Genomic DNA, 25,145 nt, shown 5'->3' with positions numbered 1-25,145 from the left:
CGTCTGGAATTACCCGCTTGTTTGAGCTGCCGCCCCCTCCGGTCTGGGACAGGGTGGGGAAGGGTGCTCGCCGGTGGGTGCTGGGCGGTCGCCGCTGCAGGGCCCCCCTCCCCAGACGTTAAGGCAGGCAATTCTTGGCACAAGGAATCCCGGCTGCCGGGAAGGGCGGCTGGGTCTTGGCTGCGGAGGCAGTTCTGCCGGCGGACCCGGGGTGGTCTTGGTGGGGTGGGGGCAGTGTGAGGCTCCAGCTCGACGTGGGCTTTGGCGACTTTGGAGGGGCTGAGTTCTCGGGGAAGGGTCCGTGGCGGGGGTTTGAGGGGGTACCGCTGGAGAGGAAGCCTCCCTGCCTCCTTCCGTGGGGTCGGGGGGCGGGCGAAGGAGGGGTTATTCTTTAAATTCCTTTTTTAAATACCCGGTTTATGTTTCTAGTATGTGCTTCTTGACCCGCTTTCGGGACGACACGTGAGCCCTGGTTTTCCTCGAAGCCCCCTGGGCGTACTGCCTTGAAAGGGAGCCCGGGAGCCCCTTTCTGTCACCCCCTCCCCTCTGGGGGGGTGAGGGTGGAGGGCTTCCTTTGGCCTGAAGGGGATTGGGACGGAGGGAGGAGGGGGGCCCTTTTTGTGCACTTGGGCTGGGGGTGTGCTGCGTCCCTTCCCGGGGTGTGGGAACCCGGACGGCAGCCCCTCCAGGCGACCCCTGGGGCGGGTCTCCGGGCCAGCAGGGTTGGGGCTGGGGGACGTGGGAGGGCAGCGCCCGGGCCGTGGAGGCTGGGAGGGCGCGGGGGGGGAGGGGAGGGCGCGGGGGGGAGGGGCCGGGGCGCCTCAGGCCTTGGAGAAGGTGGCCGCGGCGCCGACGGGACCCCCCGGGGCCGCGCCTGGCTCCTCGGCCCAGCGGTTCATGCAGCGGCGCCGCGCGTTCATGAAGAAATTGCTGACGGTGTTGAGCTCCAGGCCGAGCTGCTGAGAGATGGTGACCTGCATCTCCTTCGACGGCCGCTTGTTCTCCTTAAAGATGGCGATCAGCGTGCGCCGCTGCAGGTCGGTGAACACCAGGCGCTGCTTCTTAGGCTGCAGCGCGCGCTCCTTCTGCTGCTCCTGCTCCTTCCGCTTGCAGGCTGCGGGCGAGCGGGCGGGCGGGCGAGCGGGACGCAGCGCCACCGTGCGGCCGGACGGAAGAAAACAGGCCACGCGTCCCGGAGCGGAGAGACCAGGAAACACAGAAATACGCGGGAAACGCGAGAGATGGAGGGAGAGACGATCCGGGGACAGGGCCAAAAGAGACAGGGAGACACAGAAAGAGGCCAGGAGGCATCGAGTAGAGACCACCAGTAATGGAAGGAAGGGTGGGGGCAGACAGTCGTGGGCGGGAGACAGAGACAGAAGAGGCAGATGTGGAGGTGGGGAGAAACAGAAGGGGACACAGTGTGAGCACACCTCCACAGGCATGGGTCGCCACCCCTCCCATCCCTCTTCTGCATGCTGGCCCCCTCCCCAGCCTCATATCCCCAAACTCCTCCCCACCCTCCCAAGAATCCTGACCTCAAGAGCACCACTGGTGTTGGTGGCTTTCTGCCCTCCCTTTCTGCAGCCCACACCTGGGGGGTGCTGGGGGAAATGACATGGAAACTCTACATGTGAGTTATTTGGCTCAGTGTAGACCTGGGTGAAAGTGGTTAATTCATAGGTCCTTGGAGATGTGTCACAAACCCCAGTAACCTCCCCCTGGAATGATGGGGCAAGGGGGTCCTCAGAAGGGGGGTGACAGTCCATGCTTCCTTCCCTGGTGTCCTCTGGCGCCTGGCCAGCTCAGGGACCCTGAGCCAGGCTCACATGGGCGTCCATTGCCTGATTCTGATATCTGAGCCCCCACTCTGGCCTCCCCCCACCAGCAGACTGAGACTGAGGTTTGGCTTCCTTCAAGTCCCCAGAGGAACTTCTGGAGCTGGGAGGATCTAAGGGAGGTTGAGAGACCAACCCTCCCTCTCCCAGGGCCACCTGCACGGAGGACCGGGAAGGCTGCAGGAGGCTGCCCTGTGGTCGGTGGATGCTTGCAAAGGGGAAATGGCAACATCTCAGGGTGGTGGAGCTGGGCTGGAGCCTGTGGTCCTGCTCCTCCCTGCCCCAGCTCCAAAGCGGACCCCTGCCCTCAATGCCGTGGGGGCCAGTGGGTGGAGAAGATGAGCTTCACCGACCAGAACAGGCTACTTCCCCCGGGTGGCTGCTGCCATCAGCACAAACTTTATCAGAGCCTCAATTCCTCATCCATGTACCAGTCAGGGGCAGTGGGTGGTGGACACCTGCCCTATCCTGCCTCCCCGCCAACCGCTTGCCCCAGCGACTCTGTCACCCCCATAGTGGCCAGTGGCACAGGCTGTACTAGCAGATCCCTGCTGCCAGGCCTAGTGGCCTGCTGGGACCACATGCCAAGCCGGCTTTTTTTGGTTCCAGGACAGTCTGAACCCGATGACATATCAGATCAATGTCCACACACGTCAGCAAAAATAAATGAATGTCCCCTGCACTGTGGCTTGTTTCTCGGGGACGACAGGTTCCCCTGTGTGAACTGACGCACCACGTCCCTCCCTGGCCCCCTCTGACCTGGAACACACACAGGGCTTCTGATTGGCTGTTTCAGGTTTCATGATTAAAGAAGAGTGATGATCAGAGGTTACTGGACATTTCAGAAAAGCCTCTAATGAAGGAGAGAGAGAAGTGAGAAAAATGGCAGGAGGATTGGGGGATGATGCTCTCAGAAGAAACAGGTCAGGCACTGTTGTAAGTCAGATTCTTGGAGATGTAAGAGAAAAATACTGTATCCATGAAACAGGACCAGGAAAGGGGAAGACAGTGCTCTTAGAATTTAAGTATATAATAGCTGGAATAAAGTCAATGTAAGAATTGGAACGTAGGGAATTCCTGGCGGTCCAGTGGTCGGACTTGGCGCTTCCCTGCCAAGGGCCAGGGTTCAATCCCTGGTCGGCGAACTAAGATCCTGCAGGCCATGTGACTGGGCCAAAAAATTAAAATAAAAAAAAAAGAATTGGAACATAAAGCAAATATCTCTGGAAATACAGGTGAACACAGAGATGGAAAATGAGGGAAAGGTGATAACAAAGTTAGAGGATGAATGTGCAGGTTTGTCATCTGAGCAAGAGGCCATCCAAAACTAGAGGAAGGGAAGCCCAAATAAATTATATATATATATATATATATATATATATATATATATATATGTGTGTGTGTGTGTGTGTGTTTTAATCCATGGCTGGAAGACATGAGAGTTCAGTTTAAAAGAACCCATGAAATGCTCAGCTCAATGAATGAAAAAAAATACACTCCCTGAGATTCATGCTTGTGAAATGTCAGGGACCCAGGATGAAAAAGAAGATAAAAGGTCCCAGAGAGGAAAGCCACATGCCATTTGGAGACCCAAGAATCAGAGTGGCTTTGGACTTCTTGAAAACTTGGAACCAGTGGAACAATGCCTTCAAAATTCTGAGGGAAAACTGTATTCAGCTAGAATTGTGCGACTGGCCAAACATAAGCATGAAGGTGGACTAAAGATATAGTCAGACATTTAAGGTCTCCAGAAGTTGACTTCTGTATACCCTTTTCTCAGAAAGCTACTAGAGGGTGTGTTCCATCAAAATGAGGAAGTAAATCAAAAAAGAAAGGTGTGGGAATCAGGAAATGTGATTCAACCTAGAGGAAAGGGAAAAGAGGTCCCCCAAATGAAGACGGGAGAGCCTGAAAGACAGCAGGACAAAGGCACCAAGGGCAGGGAGGACAGCCCCATTCAGATCAGAGCAGAAGAACCAAGGAAAATGGAAATGTCCTAACATGCGTTGGTTTTGAATTTTGTTGGAGGATGTGGGAAGAGTTTGTGATTGGCAACCATTAACTCCTGGAAAAACAAACAGCCATACAAGAAAGGAAAAGCAATCCTGGTACTGTATGAGGCAAAACCTAGGAGATGAACAGTGTACCGGGCAGCCTTTTGTATACAAAACAGGGGAGTGAGAACATTTGTTCATATTTTATCTGCTTAAAGAAATGTTGGAAGGAAGCACAAGGAACTGCCTTGACCTCCCATCTCCTTGGAACTTGGCCAGCCTGTGAGGCTCACGAGAGAAGGCCACGTCCCCCACTCTTTCAAGGGAAAGCTGGGCCTCAGGCAGCAAGGCCAGGGAAGAGTCAAAATTCAGCCAGGCCTTTACATTCCAAAAGAGGCCTTTCTTGCCCTCCTGTTGTGATCGTCAATTCATTCATTCACTCATGCATTCATTCACTCATGCATTCATTCATTCTCTTAGCAATTTTCTCGTGAATTCACTATGCATTTACACTAGGGACAGATATACAAATGCTCCTTTGTATCAATGCTCTAGCTTGCAAGAGCTTTACGTGTGCAGGGCCTTATAATTCCATAGGGCAGGAATTTTCCTTCTTACTTACTCGGAGAAGGTAAGCCCCTTGCCCAAGGTCGCCCAGCAAGCCCTGGCAGGGGCAAGACAGCAGCCCGGGTTGACTGGCAGATGGGAGGGAGGTTAAGATGTGGGTCGCCTCTTTGCCCCCGGCCTCCCCCTTCTCCAGTCCAGAGCCTAATGGGGGCCCCAGAGGCAGAGGCTGGGGGAGGGGCCGGGCGAAGCAGAGTGGTGAAAAAACTTCGCGTTTTGTCGATCGCAGCAAAAAGAGGCTCCGCTCGCCCCCACCCGCTTCCCAGCGTTCAATCTAATTACAGCTCCTCACAGCCTGGATCGATCCGGGCTCCAGTCGGAGCTGTTTACCTCGAGCAGCTTTTGTCACCGCTTCCCTCCCCCACAGACCCCGGCGGCGCCGGCCTGGAGGCCCCTGCCCCTGGCGGGGGTGTGACTGCCAGCACGGGAGGCACCCCATAGCCCCCCAGCAGCGGGTCCTCACTATCGCTGCCCTGCCCCTCACCAGTATCCCTCCCAGCACCCAGCATCACCCCGGCCAGCCCTAAAAACCACTGCACCCCTGGAGGCAGCCCCAGAAGGAGGAGAGGCCTGGGTATGGGCCCCTTTCAGAGAAGTGAAAACCAAGGCTGCCAGAGGACCGGCCAGGGAGCAGGGCTGGGGAAGAGGAGCCGGGGGAGCAGCCTGGGATGTACTCATGGCACCAGTCTGCAGCCTCACACTGCGGTGCCACTGCTGCGGCCACCTCTTCCACGATGATCTCCAGTGCGGACCGCCCCTGTGGTGTATCTGCATCCCCTCCTGCACCTGCATCACTTCTCTCTCCATCACCTCCTCCACCATCGCCTCCTCCACCTGAATCACTTCTACCACCATCACCTCCACCATCCCCTCCTGCACCTGCATCACTTCTCCCTCCATCACCTCCTCCACCATCCCCTCCTCCACCTGAGTCACCTCTACCACCATCACCTCCTCCACCATCCCCTCCTCCATCTGCATCATTTCTCCATCACCTCCTCCACCTGCATCTCTTCTACCACCATCACTTCCTCCACCATCAGTGTTGCTTCTACCTCATCATGCCCTCCATCACCTCTGCTTCTGTCACCTCCACCACCCCCAACTCCTCCACCTGCATCACTTCCACTTCCATCACCTCTTCTGCCATCACCTCATCTCCACCACCATCGGTGTCCATCTACCACCATCCCTTCCATCATCTGCATCAATTCCAGCACCAGCCCTCCTCCTCCACCACTACCACCACCTGTACCACCGCCACCTCTCTCCGCAGCCGAACTCCATCATCAGCACCACCTCTGCTCTCATCACCTCCTGCACTTGCACCTCCACCACCATCGCCTCCATTTTATCACCTCCACCACCATCTCCTCCAAAATCCTCACCGACACCATCAAACCCCATCCTAGAGTCCACCTTGTGATGTGTCCAGCACAGGGGGACTCAGCCCAGGTTCCCCCACCAGGGCCACCCAGCCTGTGGTGGGGAGACAGGGAGTGGCCTCAGACACAGGCCCTCACCACCAACCATGGTTGCCATGACAGCCAGCAGAGGAGGAGCCAGCTGGGCTGGCCTGTGGGATTGGTGTGGCGGGGTGGGCCTTCATTCATGCTCTGGGACCCTGGGGGGGTCAGTTCCCTTGCAGGGCCTGCCTCAGTCTCCTCAGTTGCAAAATGGGACGTTCTGCCTCCTTCAAACATTTTTCAGGGCACATCAGCTGCCCGAGCCCTACCCATCTCACTTGGCCCCTGGCTCCCCACTGCCTCTCAGTTCTCACCTCTTCCTGCTGTCCCTCACTCAGCTCACTCTTCCGTGGCCACATTGGTCACATCCCCCGGGCACAGTCCAACCTCAGGGCCTTTGCACTGGCTGCCACCTCTGCCTGCATCGCTCTTTTATATTTTTAAAATATTTATTTATTTATTTGGCTGTGGCACGTGGGATCTAGTTTCCTGACCAGGGATCGAACCTGGGCCGCCTGCATTGCGAGCACAGAGTCTTAGCCACTGGACCGCCAGGGAAGTCACTGCCTGCATCGCTCTTCCCACATTTCTTCATTGTTCCCTTGCCTCCTTCCATTCTTTGCTCAAATCTCTTCTCTGTGAGGCCCACCCTGACCACCCCCAATTTAATACTGCAACTTTCTCCCTCCTCTGCTTGTTTCTTTCTTTCTTCCACACCATTCTCTCACACTCTATCCAGGGGTGCCACAGAGTGAGGGTTTTGGACCCAACTTTCTCTCCTGTCCACCCTCCATGACCCCAGGGACTGAGAATCTGATACTTGGAGCTGCTGATTCCGAGATGCTCTGATCTTAAAGATGGTGGGGAAGGTGATGGAGATAGAAATGATTCAGGTGGAGGAGGGGATGCAGGTGCACCACAGTGGCAGGTACACCCCATCCTGTTTCCCTCATTGCTATCAGTCTTTTTGGAGTCCAGGGATGAGGAGGGTCTGGGGCTGGCTCCTGGGGGTCCCAGAAGCCCTGGAGGAGATCAAAGGAGATACAGAAGAGACCTTATTCCCAAATCAGCCGCCTCACAGGGAGCCCAGCAGGCACTAACAGCGGGCTTTTCGGCTGGTCTGGCCCATGGTTCCCGCAGTGACTGGCAGGGGGGCTGTCCCCGCCCCAGCGCTGGCTGGGACTCCAGGTAGGAGGGTGGGTCCTGTTGGTCCACGTTTCAGGTGGCGGCAACGGGAGGTGAGTTGGGGGGGCCCTCAAGTTCCCTTTCATTTCAGACCCTCGGAGACTTGCTCCCACGGCACCTCTGTCCCTCCTGCCTTTCTAGAAAGTTGCTCGCGTCCAGGGGCCCAAGACAGCAGTCAGACCCGCCCCCACCGTGGATTACTGTGTGGTGACGGCCTCTGAGTCTCAGGTTCCTCGAATGGAAAATTGTCTTAATCATGATCTCTGCCTTGCCAGGCCCTGAGAAGGGGTTTAGCCAGAAAAGTCTTGAATACGATGGTGGGGCTGAGATGAGGTTCCCAGCTCCCATATGGGGGCCCCGGGGAGAAGCTAGGCTCTGGGCCCCACTTGCAGGGCAGCCGTGAAGTTTCTCCCCCTCTCAGGGCAGGCCTCAAGCCTCAGCATCTTCCCTAAAATCTTCCTGGAGGGGGGAGGGATGGAGAAAATGAGGTCTGGAGTAGGGAGTTGCGCTGCCTCAGCAAAAGAACTCCTAGACAACCCTCAAGGCCCAGCCCCAGTTGCCCTTGCCCCAGGAAACTCTTCCCCTCACCCTCAGCAGAGCCCCAATTCTCTCCCCTAGGAGCCTTCTGGTGCCCAGCACAGAGTGGATCCACAGGAGGCTGCCAGCTGGCTGTGTTGTCCAATGCCTGACACCCCTGTGTGGGTGGTAGGGGACTCAGCCCAGACTGGAAGACCCTGCACAGGGAGACCCGGCTGGCCACTGCCCTGGAGGGCCCGGTAAAGCAGAGAGACCCCAGGGAGGGCCCTCAGCAGGGAGCACCCTGTCCCCAGTCAGCCAGGGAGAAGCTGGGGCTGTGCAGCAGGCAGGGGAGGGGGGGTGTCCCTGGATTCAGTCGCCCCTCAGTGGATGGAGAGGATCAGGTCTGCACTGGAGGGAGCTAGGATTGCACCTGTTTACCCCCATCATCACCTGACAAACACCCATCTCCTTCCCCCTCCTTCTCCCCCCTCCCCCCGTCTCCCCCTCCCCCCCATCTCCCCCTCCCCTCTGGCATCCTGTGCCTTCCTCCTCTCCTCCTCCAGAGGCCCACTGTGGTCTGGGTGGGTGACATGGGGGGATGAGTACCCCTGCCGTGCCTGTCCTGGGCCATCCCTGGCCCCAGCCGGCTGACCACGCGGGAGTCTGCCTGTCCCCCATCAGTTGGGTGTGCCCGCGTGGGGCTGCACAGGGCCTGTCCGGGTGGAAGGCGGTGTGTGCAGTACGGCTTTGCTGTATTGGGAGGGGTAGCCACGCAAAGCAGACCACACGCGCGTGAGGAACTGGGAAAACTGGGAGGGTAGCCAGAGCCTTTGGTGCAACCGGCAGACAGGTAGGCAGCGGGTGGGAACCTGGAGGGGCGGTGGGGGCAAAGGCTCAGAGGATGTGGCCGGTCAGTGGGCCGCGGGGGAAGACCCTGGGGGCCAGCAGGCCTCAGCGTGACGTTTGCTTGCAGCTGGCCTCGGGGGTTGGGGACACAGTGTGGATGTCAGACAGAGGATGCAGTGTGAAGAATCAAGGGCGGAAGGTGACTTGCTGGCTGTGACAGCCAGTGTGCGTGGTGCTGAGCCCACTGGGTCTGAGTCTACAGGATGGAGGATGGGCCATTGAGACCCCCGGGGTGGCTCCTGTCTGTCTTCTGGCCTTGGGCCTGCTAGCTGCCCCACTGCCCTGCCCTTTCCTAACAGCGGGGATCCTGGGCCTGGGCTTCAGGGGCCGAGTGGCCCTGAGCACACAGTCTGTGGACACTGTTTACCTGGTTTATAAAGCAGGCCCAGCGACCCCTGGTCCTGATGTCCCCGTCTGTCCGTGGGGTTGGGGGTCCCAACTGCGCAGTGGTCGGTCGCGAGGGTTAGCAAAGCTGGCTCCAAATGTGGGCCAGGGCGGACCCTGCGGCTGCTCACTCCTTCCCGCTCCCGCCTTCACTCACACAGTTATCAAGCACCTCCTGTGTGCACTGTGTGCAAAGCTCCCACGGAGCCTCGATGTGGTGTGAAAACGCATCACCCGAATAATCGCACAGATACAGGGAAACCGATGACTGACTGTTCTCAGACAGGGCTGCCAGCTGCCCCCGCTGTGCAGCTCGGGATGGAGGTGGGCATGGGTGGGCTATCTGTGGGGGAAGACATGAGCCCGGCTAGCGGGGAACAGATCTGGCAGAAGCCAGGTGGCATCAGGAGGGTGACCCCCCCCACAGTGAAAGCCTGGGTCTGACAGGGGAGGACAGCAGCCAGACGGTGGCCCCAGAAGTCAGCGATGCAGGCACTTGGGCAATTGTGCTCATCCCTCTGTGTCACCCTCTGTACAGTGTCAAAGCCACCACGGAGCCACTCTTGCCTGCCCCCAGGGCCGCGGACCTGTGTGCCTGTACCACCCCCTTCCCAGTATCCGCCCACCTGGGCACGGGGTGGTGGTGTGGGAGCGGGAGCCAGTCCCGTTCCCTCCCCTCCAGCCACCTCCTGCGCTCAGCTCAGCTTCTCGGGGCAGACAATTCAATACGGAGCCAGGTCCCGGCTGGGATGATGACCGGTTTCCTTGGCTACACGCCCCACCCGGGCCACCAGCTGCCCAGCCCCAGATGTGGACCACATTGATGCCACTACCCTAGTGGTTTGTCCCCACCGGGCTGAGCTGCCCTGAGCATCCCCCGCTGGCCTCCCCTGGCCAGGGACAGTGAGTGACTTGCCCAAGGTCACACAGTGAGTCACTCGGAGGGGAGCCTGGAGCATATACATGCCTCGGACCCGCTTTATCCACACCCTGCACTCCTCAGGGCACCGGGAAAAGGTTCCCATGGGTGGGGGGGAGGAAACTCATCTCCAGGGAGACAGTGCTGAACCAGGCCCCTGCCCTCAGATGTGGACCCCCTGGAAGCCTCAGCAGCCCCTCTTCTGTCTCCGATGCCTCTCCACTCTCTGCCCCTCCACCCCTCCCCTGCGCGCCAGGTCCACACCTCCCCCTCCCCCAGCCTCTGAACGCACCTTGGCTGTCACCCAGCCTCCCTCCCCACCCACCTGCTTCCCCTGATGGGATTTTAATGGCCGCATTTTCAAATTAGTTCTGAGCCTTTCAAAGACTTATCAGGGAAATGAGCGTTTCCACTGGGCTCTGGGCTGCCCCTCCTGCGGGGGCTCCATCTGGTGGTTGCAACGCCTGGGGATGGGGGGACGGGGGTGTCCAGGGGCAGCTCTCACGCCTTGAGACCCACCCCCCCATTCAGGCACTCGGGGGCAAACCTCATCAGCGGGTGCACACAGAGCTTTTATTTTTTAAAAAATGTTAAGAGTCACAGCGGTCGACAGTTGGAAATGGATTTGAAAAAGATGACAGGAAAGGAACCTTCGGTGATAAGAAAAAGCATAGAGAAGCCAAAGCAGAAAAGGCTGGTGGGGGGGGAGGGGGGGAGGAGGACCCAGCATTTCAGTGATTGGGAAACTAAGCCACAGATAAACTCACAGGCAAAATTGTCGTGCTCACTGCGGCCCTGGGGGCGACGACAAACCACCTGGACCGTCCTAAATGTCCATTGGGCAGGGACGTGGTTGAAGATAGAAGGAAATGGCAAAAGAGAATGCTATGCAGCAGGCAAAAATGCCTTCGAGGCTCTCTCTTTCCTGATGTGGACGTGCCGGGTGTCAGTGAGGCAAAAGCACAGCAGAACCAGTGTTTTTTAAAAAGAGGAAAAGGAAAAAAGTACGTGCACTATGGCTGCCAGATTAAGTGTAACCTCTCTTTAGAAGGAGCAATACAAAGTATGGTTTACAGAAAGGGGACTTGCTCCACTTAAATTTGGAAGTTGGCGAATGTGTCCGCTGTTTGAAAAAAATAATACAGCATTTTATTTTGTTTTATTTTATTTTTGCGGTACGCGGGCCTCTCACTGTTGTGGCCTCTCCCGTTGCGGAGCACAGGCTCCGGAAGCGCACGCTCAGCGGCCATGGCTCACGGGCCCAGCCGCTCCGCGGCACGTGGGATCTTCCCGGACCGGGGCACGAACCCGTGTCCCCTGCATCGGCAGGCGGACTCTCAACTACTGCGCCACCAGGGAAGCCCAATACAGCATTTTTTAAAGAACAGGGTGGGTAGACAGGAGGGAGGTGGAGGAAAGCGAGCAGGGACTTTGCCGTTGCTCCAACGCGCGCAGGAGGCTTTTCTTTACGTGCTTCGTTCTCAGCCGGGCCGGGGATTCTAGTCTCCATTTGGGGAAACGGAGGTGCGCAGGGGAAGCGCCTTGTCCACATTCCCGGGCCTGACCGCCGCCGCGCGAATCCCTCCCCAAGCGCCCTGGGCCCCCCCTGCGTGCTGTGCTGTCTGCGTTCCAGGAGCAGTGACCCGACGTTCTGAGCGCACAGCCAAGCGCACCAAGTCCGCCGCCGCCCTGGGTTGGGCCGGAGGGAGGCGAACCCAGGGGCGGCTCCCCACGGGTGGGATGTGACTTCCCCCGGGGTAGGATGCGGACGCTTGTTGAGGGCGCGCCGGTGACCCTGAGGCTGGGAAGCCGCGGGTGTGCAGGGCAAGGGGCCGGGTCCTTACACTGGGCTGCGTGCGCCCATGTCCCTCCAGGCTGTGGAGGGCGGATGCACGCTAGATCCTTTCGGGTTTGTGAGATCCCACGTCCGCTGAGGACAGACGTGCGGAACGCGGCGGCCCTGGCTGCACTCCGCGGCTTTGTCGGCACTGCGGGGCGGCGTTGGCCTGGTGGTGGAAACTGAGGCACCGACATCTTCCCTAGTGGGCGCGGACGCGCTAGGGTGCATAGAAAAGCATGAACCCTGCTGTGCCCGCACCAGGTCCCCCATCACCTACCTCCGTCACCGCGCGGGCGGACGCGACCCTCTCCCAACCCCCCAGCTCTAGGGAGTGGGGTCCGGACAGCAGCTGCCCGGAAGTAGATGGGTAGGAGAGGTGGCCCAGCGGCTCAGCTGGGGGCCCCTGAAAAATTCCCAGGCGCCAGCGGTGTCGGGGGGGGGGGGGGGGAGGGAAGTGGGCTCTTCCCTGCTCCCCCAGCGCCGGGATGTGCCAGACCCCGACTGGAGGGCAGTGGGGGTCCTGGGCCGGAGTCTGTGCGCACTTGCCCTAGTGTGGATGTGGGCGTCTACACTTGTGTTCCGTGAGGATCTACACTTACATCCCCATTCTTTTGCATCTCCGCTTGCGTTCCCCGCGTGCATCTACACTGTGTCGCTGGCGCGTCTACACTTCCGTTCCCTCTCTCCAGAGGCCCGCGCCGGCCATGGGCACCTCTCCTTGTCCGTTTCCATCTGCTGCCAATCTGTGGCTTTGTGCGTGTGACTCTTTAGGTCTAAGGCCCTGGCCTGCCCCACATCTGTCCATAGGGCAAGACACCAGCAGCAGGAGAGTCTCCCCCGTTTCCTAGCCCCACCATGTCCACACCTACTCGGCAGAGGGGAAACTGAGGCCGCAGATGTCCCTGGACTGCCCAAGGTCAGGTGGGTCTCCCAGGCTGCCCCTGGCTCCTGGCCAGCCTCTTCCCTCCCCCAGGAGCACAGCCTTCCTTATTGATCAAGGGCCATATTTAATTAAACACTTGATTCAAACCAGCCTGAGCTCCCCTGGTTAAGCTGAGCTCGCTGCTACATACAAAGACTCCAGCCGCAGGGGTCCAGCCTCCATCCTTACAGCAGCTCTGGCTTCCCACCTCCCAGCCTTTGTCCTTGGTGGTTCCACCTGCATTGACGCAGGACAGAAAGTTAGGGCCGTGGCAGGAAGTTTCCTCTACTTCTGGGCTCTCGGGAGCCACGAGGCACGGTACTAAGCAGAAGAATGATGAGCTCTGACTTACTGTAAGAAGCCCCCTCCAGCTTTGGAGAGAGGACATCAGGGGAGGGAGTGGAGCCTGGAGACCAGCAAGGAGGAGGCAGCGGTCAGAGGTGGGTTGCTCAGACTAGAGTGGTGATGGTTGATAGGGAGGGAGTTTAGGGAGAATGGCTGGGTCTTGGTTAGTCCTAGGATTTTCAGCTAAGGGGACTTCAGAACAAAGGAGCCAAAGCCCAGCTCCAGCCCCTCACCCGGCAGATTCCTCTGTGTGCTTCTCTGTGACGTGGGAACGACCATCCTTGTCTCTCAGGCAGGAAGGGGCTATCGGGACTGGGGTCCAAGGAGGGCTGGACCTCCAGTTCAGGGCCCAGGTTCCCCCTGAGGGCTGGCAGCCAGGAGGGGGCAGTTCACCAGGAAAAGCAGAAGCGGGTGGCTCTGAGTGCAGCAGGAGGACACTGGGACCCGGCCCCCATCCCCAGGGTCTCTGGTGGTCCCTGGGGGGACTCATCTGGGTCTGTGATCCTGTCCAACTCTGAGTCGGAAGGAAAAGTGCAGGCCTGCCCTCCCGGCCCAAGGGTCACCCAAGCTGTTTGTAAACTGGACCTTGACATGACCTTGAGAGCCTCCCTCCTGTCCCTGGCCTCAGTCCACTGAGTTCCCCTCCCAGCCTTTGTCTCTGCTGGGCCACCTGCCCGGAATGTCCCCCCATCTCAGAGGGAGGTGGGAGCCTGAGCATCTCAAGCCCCATTTACTAAAGGCTTTGAGTCACCCTGAGTGTGCAGCTTTGGCAAGCACCTTTCTTTCAGCCTTGGCTTGCTGGTCTGTAAAATGGGCTCAATATCCAAACTGGCTTAAAAGGTCCCTCATTTCTGGTGGGCGAACCAAGGGGGAGGGGGAGGGCTTCTGGGCATCCCAGCCCGCCTCCTCCCCATCTGACAACCTACCCCTCTCCTCTGCCTACCCCTCTGCATGGAAGCGGAAGCCAGAATCAGTGAACCTGGGCAGAGCGCTGGTGCCACCCCACTTGGGTCTTGTGGTCTAGAAGGAGGGACTGGTTGGGGGACCCAAGGCATCATGCACAGCCCCTCATGGCCCTGGCACACACAGCCCCAGACAGTATCCCCCGACTCCTTGCTTCCCTGAGGAGGCCTGCAGTGTCCCCTTCCAGGTCCCAGACCCCTTCTGGCTCCCCTGCCCACTCTCTGTGGGTCCCACAAAGCACAGGCTGCCAGGGGTGACCCAGGTCCTCCCTAAAGACAAGGAGATGTGGGTGTGAGTGGGTGATTAAGCAATGTGGCCTCAGGGTACAGGGGCTCTGGGGGGGGCTGGGTTGATAAGAAAAACCTCAACCAACACCCAGGAGGTGGTATCTGATTCTGTCCATTTCTCAGATGAGGAAACTGAGACTTAGACCCTCACCCAAGATCAGTCAGTGACAGAGCCCGGGTGAGGCCAGGTCTCCAAATTCTCTGCTGGGGTGGCTTTCTGGAGGGGTCTGTAAGAGGTGTGGACCCTTGTGGGTGGATCAAGGTCAGGTTTTACTGAAGGTACATTGGTCTTTGCGGGGGTGGGGGGATGAGGGGAGGGGAGAGGGGGTCGAGAGTGCTTGCTGGGGGATGGATAGTGTCCCTCCAAGTGGGACTCCAGGATTGGACCTTGTGGGTTGAGTCTCTTCAGCCTCAGGACCTCTCCACCCCCATTCAACACCTGTCCAGGATAGTGGCTGCAGAATGGGGGGAGGGGTGGGAGAAAAGCCTGTCCTAGCCTGGCAGGGGGCAGCTGGTGTGCCTTTCCCCTTTCCGTCACCATCCCTTCCAGACTCCAGGCCCCTGGCCACTGCAAATCCACCGCCAACCCTGACATCTGCCCTCATCGTACCCACCCCCTGTCACCTCCGGAAATGGCTCCCTCTCTGCCTCAGTTTCCCCCATGGCCGGTCTCCCACAGCCTTCAGGGATTCTGGGTCTGGGGCTCATCAGCAGGCAAGAAGGAGGAGGAGGAGAGGGCCCTTCTTTCAATCGCCACCATCTGATATTTTATATATATTTTCTGATCAGTTACAAAAAATACTTTTCCTCCGGAGTTGCAATTTAAACAATATTTGAAGACGGCCGAAGTTATCGACCCGGCGACGGTGATGAATTAGAGACGGTAATTCGAATTCATCGACCGCCCCGCCCCCGCGGAGTCTGCCAGCCCCTCCCCCAGCCCCTCTCCCGTAATTACTGTTTGAGACAGAGTAGGGGAGGGCTTCGAAGAGGCGGCGGCTCCGAAGCTGTGGGAGTCTGAGGACCCTGGGGTGGAGTAGGGCTAGAGCCCCCCCATGGCAGTGGGGTTGGGGGGCTGCAGGATGGGCCATCCCCAGAATCTCAGAATGTCAGACCCAGAGCCTGGCTCCCCCAATGCACACACATTGTACAGGTGGGTAAACTGAGTCACAAAGAACTGGTAGGCCTGGGGGCAACGGAGTGGGGGACCCTCGGGTCTACCTGGCCAGATTTCTTGGGTACTTTAGAGAAACAAAGAAACTGCTCTTCCCTCCTCAGCCCCAGAGCCGGGAAGGAGAGAGGCTGGGGAGCTGGGAGGTGACAGGATCCAGACTAGTGGAACCCAGCAGAGGGGCAGCCACTGGGACCTCTCAACTCCCCTCTCCAGTCTCTCCTTTTCTATGTCTTTGACTCTCTCTTTGACTTTCTGTCTTCTTTTTTTTTTGCCACTCTCTGTCCTTCCTTACCTATCTCTCTTTCTCTCTGTCTCTGCGTGTGTCTTTCTCCCTCCTGGTCCAGCGCAAGGACAGGACTACCTGACGGGACTTCCGGAGCAGCTCGGCCAAGAGGCGAGGCCGGAGGCGGGCCAGCGCGAGGGGTGGGACTGGGGCGCGGAGCTGCAGGGTCCCGGGAAGGTGGGCGGCTTTCACTGGGCCCGGGATGGGGCGGGGAGGAGGAAGGGCGGCGGTGAGTGCTCCCTGCCGGGGTGGGACTGCGCGGGTCTGCGCGCCGGGAGATGCTTTGGGCTGTCGCTTGCGCGTCGGCGCGTTGGGGAGGGATGCGCCCCGCCTCCGCCCCCCCAACCGCTGCGATTTGCCGCCACTTAACCGCTTTTCATTTGCGCAGCAACCGGAACTAAAGGCCTCTCGGCTGGTCGGTGCCTAATTACCCCGGCCCGGCCACCTCTGACATCCTAAGGCCAGCCCCGCGCTGTGGACGGGGTCCTGAACGCGCTAGAGGTGTGGCGGGGGCCCAGGGCTGGGCGCGCGGACCAGGCGGACGGCGGGGGGGTGAGTCACGCGTGGGCAGCGGCCTGGCGGAGCCGGGGACAGGCCGGGTGTCGCGGCTCAATGTCCCCTGGACCTGAGCATGTGCCAGGTCCTGCGCTCATCCTCTCCATTTCCCCCACGTACCCCTGAGATGGCCACTATTCTGACTCCCACTTCAAAAGGGGAAACCGAGGCTCAGAGAGGTGAGGCGTCTGGCTGCCACCGCAGAAGTCAGGGAGGCCCGGCTGGGATGCAAACGCAGCCTCAGTTTCCCCTGCCCTCCCCGCACTTACACCGACTCTGGGAGCTGGTGCCCTGCTGGCTGGCACTGATGCCTCACGGCAGGCACCCGCCACAGGGACTTCTCACCTGAGGCTTGTCATTCTAAGACGCCCTGGCCAATCTGTTGGGTGGCCCCGAAGTGTGCCACTCAAATATCACAAAGAGGTCCAGTTAGTTACATGACAGTGACGGTGGAAAAAAATGGAAAGTGGTGTGTCCTTTGGGTACACACATGTCAGACACAATTTCCCCAAAATACATGCACCGGGGAGCAGGCCGAAGGTGGCCAGTGTGCAATAAGTCAAACCTTACAAGTGACCCCATTCGTTGAGGACTGCTTAGTACCTACAGCGTCAGAACCCTGATCACCTGCATCACACACGGCAGGCTGTGGCTGTGTGTCGGGTGTGACTGAGTGTCCCCTGTGAGCACACCTGTGTCATTGCATGTGTCATGAGGAGAAGGACAGAGTGGGTACTGCCCTTACACAAGACCGTCCAGGTTCCTGATGCCATTTCTAACATTTCACGGCCACCTTCCCACGCACTTGGTTACCTGCCACATAAAAGGAGGATTTAGTCTCCAATGAGGAGAATCTAGGAAGCCTATCCGAGGCTCAGGCAGTCACCTTGTTCTGCAGAACGGGCAACTGAGGCCCGCGTGTGGGTGCAGGTCCCCCAGGTTGTCCAGGACGCCTAGGGGGAGGGGAGCAACGAACACCGACCCCTCTCCATCCCCCAACGGCACCCCCTCTCTCCCAGCCCCCCTGCCCGGCCCCTCACAGCCAAGTCCCTTCCTGCCTCCCCGCTTACGGGGGTGTCTGGTTTGAGCCCCAGCCCACTCCATCCAGCCCCACTCTCCCCTGTGCGCAGAGAAGCGATCGATCAGGCGCCCGGGGCCGCTATTGTCCCCGCTGCTGGGACGGCTGCTGCGGCTGCAGCCCCTCCCCAGAGTGGCCAGGAAAAGACCCCCCCCCCACCCAAGCCAGGCCACCGTGGTGAGAGTGGGGGCTCTCCTGCACCCCACCACGCACACCCAGGAGAAGGGGTCCTGGCTGCCGGCTCTCTGGGGGCAGGTGTGGACCCAGCTGTTGTCAGCTGGGAGGGAGGAGGGAGCAAGAGGGGGGATGAGCATCAGTGTGAGTGAGACACGGAGACAGAGGCAGAGAGAGGTAGAGAGGGAGCGGGACAGAGAGAAGGAGAAAGAATGAGACCAGGAGGAAAACGGAGATCGAGCCAAAAAAATAGACCCCAGTTCGCCCGACAGAGATAGAAGTAGAAAGGAGAGAAACACAAAACGGAAAAGAGAGGCCAATGGGGTGCGCGCACCCTAGTCAGGAGCAAACGCGTGGTCGCGGGCGGCCGGCTGGGGTGTAAAGGCCTCCGCGCCGCGCGGGCCGAGGGTCCCCCGGGCTGCCCCTCCCCCGCCCGTTCTCGGGTGACCTTTGCCAGCGGCCGGAGAGGGGGAGGGCGCTATCGATCGCAGAGGCCCAGCTACAAAGAAGCGCGCGCTGGGGCCGGGGGCTGAGCGCGGGCCCGGCCCTGGCTGCTAAGGTTCTGGCAACCGGTGTACGGTCCTGGCGCTCTGCCCCGGGGCTGGAGGCGCAGCGAGGGGCCGTTTGGGAGGAGAGGAGTGGCACCCCGAGCTGAAAGCGGCGGCGCGTTTGGGGCACCCCCCCTCCTAAAACACACACGCACACATCACACACACAATGAGCGACCCTGCTGGCAGCTTGGGGATCCTTCAGCAGTCTAAAAAGGGTCCAGGGACCCCCTCCCAGGTCCCGGAGGGGCTGGGCGGGAGTCTACGGGAGGGACGGCGGCACAATCCTTTTCCCCCTTTCGCTGACGGAACTGACGGGCAGGGGCGCAGATCACGCTCTAGCCTCCTGCAAGGGGGTTCAGAGAGGGCGGCGGGGCGCAAGGCCGCCGACTGGGGAGGGAGCCGGGGCTCTCCGCTGCCGCACTGCTTGGTGCTGGGGAGCCTCGAGCCGGACCCCAGGGTCGGGCGGTACGCGCCGCGCTCCTACCTGCGAGGCGCAGCGCCGACATGCGCTGGAACTCGGGCTCCTGCAGCCACTTCCACATCCTGCGGAAGGTCTCGCGGCCCGACTTGAGCTTGCTCCAGGGCTTGGGGTTGCGCAGCAGGTCGGAGAGCGTGCCCTGCGAGCGGCACAGGATGCGCTGCGCGAAGATGGCCTGCGGGATGCTGTAGCGCTTCAGCTCCGCCGTGATGCGCTGCGCCACCTCCTTGGTGTTGATCTCCTCGGCCGCCGCACCCGCCCCGGGGCCGCCGCCGCCCGCGGCCGGGCCGCCGCCGCCGGAGTGAGGCCCGTGCGCTCCAGCCGCCGCCAGCCCGCCCAGCGGCGCCAGCAGCCCCCCGGTGCTCCCGGCGCCCGAGCTGCTGCCGCCGCCGCCGCCGCCTCCGGGCAGCCCGCGGGCCAGCGCGTCCTCCGCGCGACCCAGCAGCGCGGCGTGAGGCTCGAAGGCGGCGGGCGGCAGCAGCTTATCCCCCGCCAGGTGGCCCGGCGCGCCATAGGCGGCCAGCGGCGGCGGCGGCGGCGGGGGCTGAGGGGCGCCGTGCAGCGCGGGCGGCAGTGCGTTGGGCAGCGGCGACAGCGGCGACCCCATGGCGGGCAGCTCCTTGCCGTAGGGCCCGTAGAGGTGGCCCACGGAGGCGAGCGCCGCGCGCTCGTCGCGCATGAGGGTGAAGCTGCCGCTCACGCTGGCCGCCAGGCGCTGCGGCGGGGGCGGCGGGGGCGGCGCGGCCGCCGGGTGCGGGTGCGAGTGGGGGTGGCCGCCGTGCGCCCCGGCTACGGCCGCGGCCGCCGCGTGCTGGTGGAACTTGTCAGCCACGGCCGCGAGCGGGGGCAGGTGCTGCAGGGGCGTGAGCGTCGTGTAGGTGCCGCCCAGGCCGGGGGCCTCGCAGGCCATGCCCATGGCCGGGTGCAGCGGGCCCGCCAGCTCCCCGCGGAAGTCGGCGGCGCCGCCCGCGCCGCTCGAGCCGCCCGCGCCCCCGGCGCCCCCGGCGCCGCCGCCGCCGCCGCCGTCCAGCAGGCTCGCCATGCCCGCCACCAGGCCGGGGCGCCCGGGCGCCACCAGGCCGCGGTGCGGCGCCGCCGCCGAGCGCGCGTGGCTCGGGCTCAGCAGCTCTCCCGCCTGCGCATGGGCCACGCCGTGCAGGCCCCCCAGGCTCTCCAGGCTCAGCTCCATGCTCGGCCGCCGCGCGCGGGCCCCTCGCCGGCTCGGCCGCCCGCCCGCCGCGCGCGCTCCTTGGCGCCGGCCCGGCGCGCTCAAGGCCGACGCATGTCCCCCGCCCGCTCTCCGGTGGCTGCGCGCGAGGCTGCCCGGCTGAGCGGCGCACGGCCCGGCCCGGCTGCGAGCGCGGCCACCAGGATGTGGCGGGGGAGCGGCCGCCGGCTCCCGGGCCCGGGTCTGACGTCAGTGCCCCCGCCCACCGGCTCCCCTCGCCGCCACCTCCCGCCGCCTCGCTCTCCGCCCGCCCCGGCCCCTTTCAGCGCCAGGCAGGCCGGAGTGGGCCAGACTCCGGGCTTTTGGGGTCCCCTGCCTCTGTCTCCGCCGTGCCCCCTGGGGACTGGTCGTACCCGGGGACAATGGGCGGGGGTCAAGGACAGACTCTGCCGAGGTGGGACTGGGGACCTTGTCTCTGGGTCTCTGATTCCCTGTCTCTCCCGAGGGTCGTGAAGGTTACTTTCCTACCTGGCACCCGTGAGTCCATCTTTAGGGAGTGCGCAGGAGTGTGGCTGAGTGGGGGTCTGTGATCGTGCTCCCCCCAACTCACACAGACCCCCCCAGGAGGTGGGCCCTCTGCTCGCTCACCTCCATCTCAGCACAGGTAGGGAGTCACAGCCCCCCACAAAGGTCTCTCTGGAGCGAGTGTGCTGAAAGAGGGTCTTCAGGCTGGGTCACGGCCTGTGCCTCCCAAGTGTCTCAATCTGCCCCCATGTGTGGGCATCTGGGCCTCAGTTTCCCCAGCTGTACAATGGAGCACCTGGCCTCAGGGGTGCCCAAGTCACCTCCCAGTTCCTTCTAGTTTCGTTCATCTCCAGCGTGGGAGCAGCTTGGGGGTGACTCTTAAAGAACCCCTCTCCCCCTCCAGAGCAGGCAGGCCGAAGACACATCCTCCCAGCTTCCCACAAAGCCCCTGGTCCAGCTCCACGCTCTCCCTGGGGTTTCTCTTTTAGAGGGGAGCGAGGGTGCTCCTTTTCCTCACCACGTGGAGACAGGTGAGGCCCAGGGATCCCTGGGAACTGGGATAAATGAGGGGGCCTCCCACACTCAGAGAGACCCCCTCCTCAAGGTGATCCCTCTATTGGAATAAGATGCAGATCAGGGAGGGGAGTCTGGAGTGGCCAAGCCAGACCCCAAGTGGTGTCCCCATCTGAAGGCCAGAGTGGGGGCTGAGGAGGGACTCCCCAAACCGGCCCCACCCCTTCTTCCTTCCCCATACATCTGCCCCATGGGGTAACCTTTGCCTTTTCCAGAATGGGGAGGGGAAGGGTAGAGCTAGTAAGCCCTCTGCTAGGGTACCCTGGGAACCCCCACCTCGAGGGGAGGACCAGGGCTCTTATCTGCGAGCGGAGGGAGGGGAAGACCCTATCAGTGAGCTATGCCCCCCCCCGCCGCAAACCATTGGGGCAGCCCCTCCGTCACCACCTTCAACAGGATTCCCGCCCCTGTAGACGCGGCTATGCATTGGAGGTTTGATTCTCTGAACTGCCACTGGGCTTGGACCGTGTGCCAGGGCCCTTTCAGTGTCTGTTTCCCCTTCTCTGACGGGGAGGAGGGTGCCTTCCTGCCTGCCCCAGCTGAGAGCCTGGGACACATCTGTGTTTTCCATCATAGCGGGAGAGGGAGGTGGGGGTCTCTGAGTGCGAGGGAGTTGGGGAGCCAGGATGACCTGACCCCCAGCTTTGGAGGATCAGACAGTAGAATGGCCTGAGCCAAGTCCTGGGTGGGATAGGGCTAAAAGGGACCCCTTTTAGTGCCTTGTGCTCAGGACTCAGCATTTAGTGGCTGCCTACTCTTTACCAGGCACACACACTCTTCACCGAGCCCCAACGGGAAGTTGCATCGCTGCTTTGCTTCTGCCTCAGGCCCAAGGTAGATTGTGGCAGTGATCGTTCTGAGATTCTTCCCAAGGGCCAACACTGCCCCCAGGTCCAGGTCCATGAAGTTTTCAATTCAGGATTTATATATAATTTCAGGTTATATATCAGTACACCCATATTCCAGGTAGGAAAACAGAGGTGGCAGAGATGGGCAGGTCTGAACAAGTGAATATCCCCCTCCCCATGCAGATTCCAAGTCTGGGAGGTTGGGTTCTGGCTGTGCGGGGCTCCACCCCCCGCCCCCCCATCTCACTGGCCAACAATCACAGGTAATTAAAAATAATCGTGGGATCTAAAAATCAATCAGCCTTCATAAAACGATCGCATCCCAGGCCCAACAAGCTCAGATCAGGCGGTTGCGGGGGGGTCTCTATGGGTGGGAAAGCTAAGGTGGAAGGAAGTACCCCCAAAGTCAACCAAGGGGTGCTCTGTGGGGGTCAGGGCCATGCAGCCTTTTACCTCCATCTTTATATAAATATTTCCTCCAGCTTGATTATCACTTTCATTTTTATAACAACCATGTGTGCCTTTTCTAACGGGGAAAGCGTCCATTTTGAAAGAGGGAGACCAGCAGCTTTGAGATGAAGGGGTCCCCTCTTCTCTGCTGCCTCAGGACACCCTGAGCACCTCCACTCCGCAGGAGATACCTGGCGGAGGAACCAGGCTCATCCAGGTGCGCGCAGCCCTGCACCCCTTTTAGGCTGGACATTCAGACACCCACAGGGACAGGGATCCCGCTCCTGAAGAGGCTATGGTCCCCCTGGGAGACTGAACAAAAATTTGCCACCCTCCAGAGAGTGAGCGGAGAGCCCCCTGGAGCTCCAGAACCGGCTTCCCCCACCAGTGGCCTTTTAGTAATTAGTAAAATAGAATTGAGCTGACCACGGACGGCCGGTGGCTCAGGCCCTGATCGATCTTGGGTCATTAGGCAAATTGCGGCAGGGGGAAGGGTGGGCTGGATGGGGGCAGGGAGACCTTGGCCACGTGGCGGAAGCTCTCTGGCCTCAGTATCCCGTCCAGGAAAATTGGAGTTTGACGCTTGGAGCCCGCGTCTGCGCCTAGGGGTGCTTCGGCCCACGCTGGGCTGCCTCTGTCAATGCCCACCCTCTCTGTGCACAGCCGGGCCTGGGAGAAGCCGGGAAGTGCAACCCCGCATCCCCCTAACCCCGGGGGCTTGCAGCGTCCAGCAAGCGGCAGGGAGGCTTGGCTGGAGCTCGGGCCCCCTCCCCGCTCCGGGGGGCCCAGCCATCTCCTCCGGTTCAACATCCCCAATCCGCCCCAACTCGAATCAGTACCGTCCACCTTCTCTCTTCTTGGACAGGCAACATTCCTTGTTGTTTTGGCTCCAGATCACAGCCAAAAATATGGGGGGGGGGAGGTGTTATACTCAAAGTTTTCCCTTTCCGGGCCTCCGCTAGGCACGGTTCGCGGCTGATTCTGTGATTCGATTTGTCGCCCACGGAAATGAAACTCACCAGCCGCTGCGTACCTTCCTTTTTTTTTTAGAGCGAGGTTTTAATAAATAGTGGAGATTAATGTCCCCCTCCAGTCCCACCCAGCCCGAGATCCGTGTCAGCCCCAGGTACGGTCTCCCAAACCTGCAGACGCCCCAACTCCTGGCCGGCTCGCACTTGGCTGGGCCCACGTGCTCCGCCCGACTCCTGCGCCTTCGTTCGGGCGGGGTCGGAGGACTTTATTTAGATTGGGGTGTGGGGGGAGGGCGCTAGACTTTTCCGGCCCGGCCGGGGGTCCCGGCCCGGCTGCGCTCGCGGCGCCCGAAGGTTCCACCCTCGGACGTTGGGTGTGGGACACCCCAGCGCCCAACCTGGGGCGCCACGACGTTGGGGTTTCGCCGGTGGCGGGCAGAACGTCCGAGCTTCCTGCCCGCCGTCGCGGGGCGCCCGGTCGCGCTGGCCCGCGGGGTGGCTGCTCCCGCGGGCGTGTCGGCGATAGCTGCGCCCGATCGATCCCCGCGCCCGCCCTGGCTCCGCTGCCCGCGCCACGCCGCGCGGCTCCATCGAATCCTCATCGCTCCTGGGCCGAGCCGCCCGCCGCGCTCTCCGCAAACACCGCGCTTGTTTGCGCCGGGGCACCGGAACCGGGAGCCCGTGGCCGGTGGGGGGTTCCCTGGGGCCCCGCGTCCTCGTCCCCTCCCCCAGCAGCTCGGCCTTCGCGGGCCCGGGAGTTCCAGGCGCAGATAGCGGAGAGAATTCCACCCCCACCACTACGACTCCGGGTGGGTGGTCGCGGCCAGGCCCGGGCTGGAGCGCGAGGAGCCCGGATTGCGGAGCTTGGGCCCGCACCTCCTGCCAGGTCAGGAAAGTGACCCGCAGGGGCGAGGGGACCCCAGGGCTCTGGAGGTCTGCTCGTTCTCCTCCCGCCCCCTCCGCCTGCTTTCGCTCCCTCTGCGCGCCGGGGATCGCGTGCAGGTCCCGGAGCTGGGCTGGGGGCCTGGAGCCTAGGACGCCGACCTTGTAAACACGGAGAGTTCGAGCTGGAGGCGCAGCCAGAAGGGGCTGGGGACACGAAGACGCCCCCCTCAGGCCCGAACCCCTGGTCTCTCGGCTCCTTCGTGATCACAACCCGTCGTCCCCTCGCCCCCACCCCGCCCCCTGCTAGTGAGGAAACTTCGACCTTGTTCCGCGGTGCGCAGTTGGGGAAATTGAGGCGAGGCCAGGCCAGGCAGGGAGCGGGCTGCGGCCTCCCAGAGGATGGGAGAGGGGGGCGCCCCACTACCCAACTCCGCTGACCGCGCGGCCCGGGCATCGCAGGCCGCTGACTTCCCCGGCGCAACGAAACCCGCTTCTGGCGCCCTCTCCGGAGAGGCCGGGCCACCCCCGCGGCCAAGCTCCGGCCCCGACAGTGAAGCGAGTTCCCCCACCCCTGGGCGGTCCTGAGCGTCCTCTGGCCCTTCCCGGAAGGGACGCTCCTTTGACAAGTAAAGATGTAAATATATATATATATTTATTTATTTAATCCACAACGCTTTCTTCCTTGCAGAAAGGCGGCCCGCGGATCCTGGAGCTGGGGGTGGGACGGGGCGCGGTGGATGGGTTCGGGGAGGCCCCAGGCCGGGTGATCCCGGCCGGACTGCAGCGGGGCTGACCCTGGGGTACCTCCAGGAGCTACCTTGGCCCGGGTCGCAGCGAGGGCTCTGCTGAGCCCCAGCACGCCAGCTTCGACCCCCGGGAGGTTCCTGCCCTGGATCCCCAGAGCCCACGATGAGACGAGACAGAGGCGGGGGTGGGCAGCACAGGCCTGGGAGAGCGCCCACTTTCCCGATACGGAGACGGAGGCCCAGCGGGGACGGAGGACTCTGCCCCTCCCACTCGGGGAGGGTCCGACGCCCCGCCCCGGTAGGTTACCCTCCGCGGCATCCGGCCGGGGAGCCTCGCCCTGGTCTGGCGCCCCATTAATGCGCCATTTATCTGAACACACCCGTGCCCTTTCCGCTGGGCCAGGAAGGGGGAGGGGAGGCAGAGGAGGCTTCCCGGCCCATCCCCAAGGCTGACCGCCCCCTACCTCCGAGCTGCCCTCTAGGTCTGTCTCTTT

General features: G+C 61.4%; 1 protein-coding gene across 1 annotated transcript; it reads right to left on the bottom strand.

Moving 5' to 3' along the window:
• Window positions 1-821: 821 nt before the first annotated feature.
• Window positions 822-19,674, bottom strand: ONECUT3 (one cut homeobox 3). The gene is made up of 2 exons (XM_060092406.1): window positions 18,492-19,674; window positions 822-1,114 (listed from the first exon to the last, which is right to left on the bottom strand). Exons 1-2 carry the CDS (start codon window positions 19,672-19,674, stop codon window positions 822-824), a joined length of 1,476 nt encoding a protein of 491 aa, XP_059948389.1.
• Window positions 19,675-25,145: the final 5,471 nt, after the last annotated feature.

The sequence above is a fragment of the Mesoplodon densirostris genome, chromosome 3 (assembly GCF_025265405.1).
Source record: "Mesoplodon densirostris isolate mMesDen1 chromosome 3, mMesDen1 primary haplotype, whole genome shotgun sequence".
Lineage (NCBI taxonomy): Eukaryota > Metazoa > Chordata > Mammalia > Artiodactyla > Ziphiidae > Mesoplodon > Mesoplodon densirostris.
The sequence above is the reverse complement of the archived record's forward strand: the minus strand, read 5'-3'. Positions and strand labels throughout refer to the sequence as shown.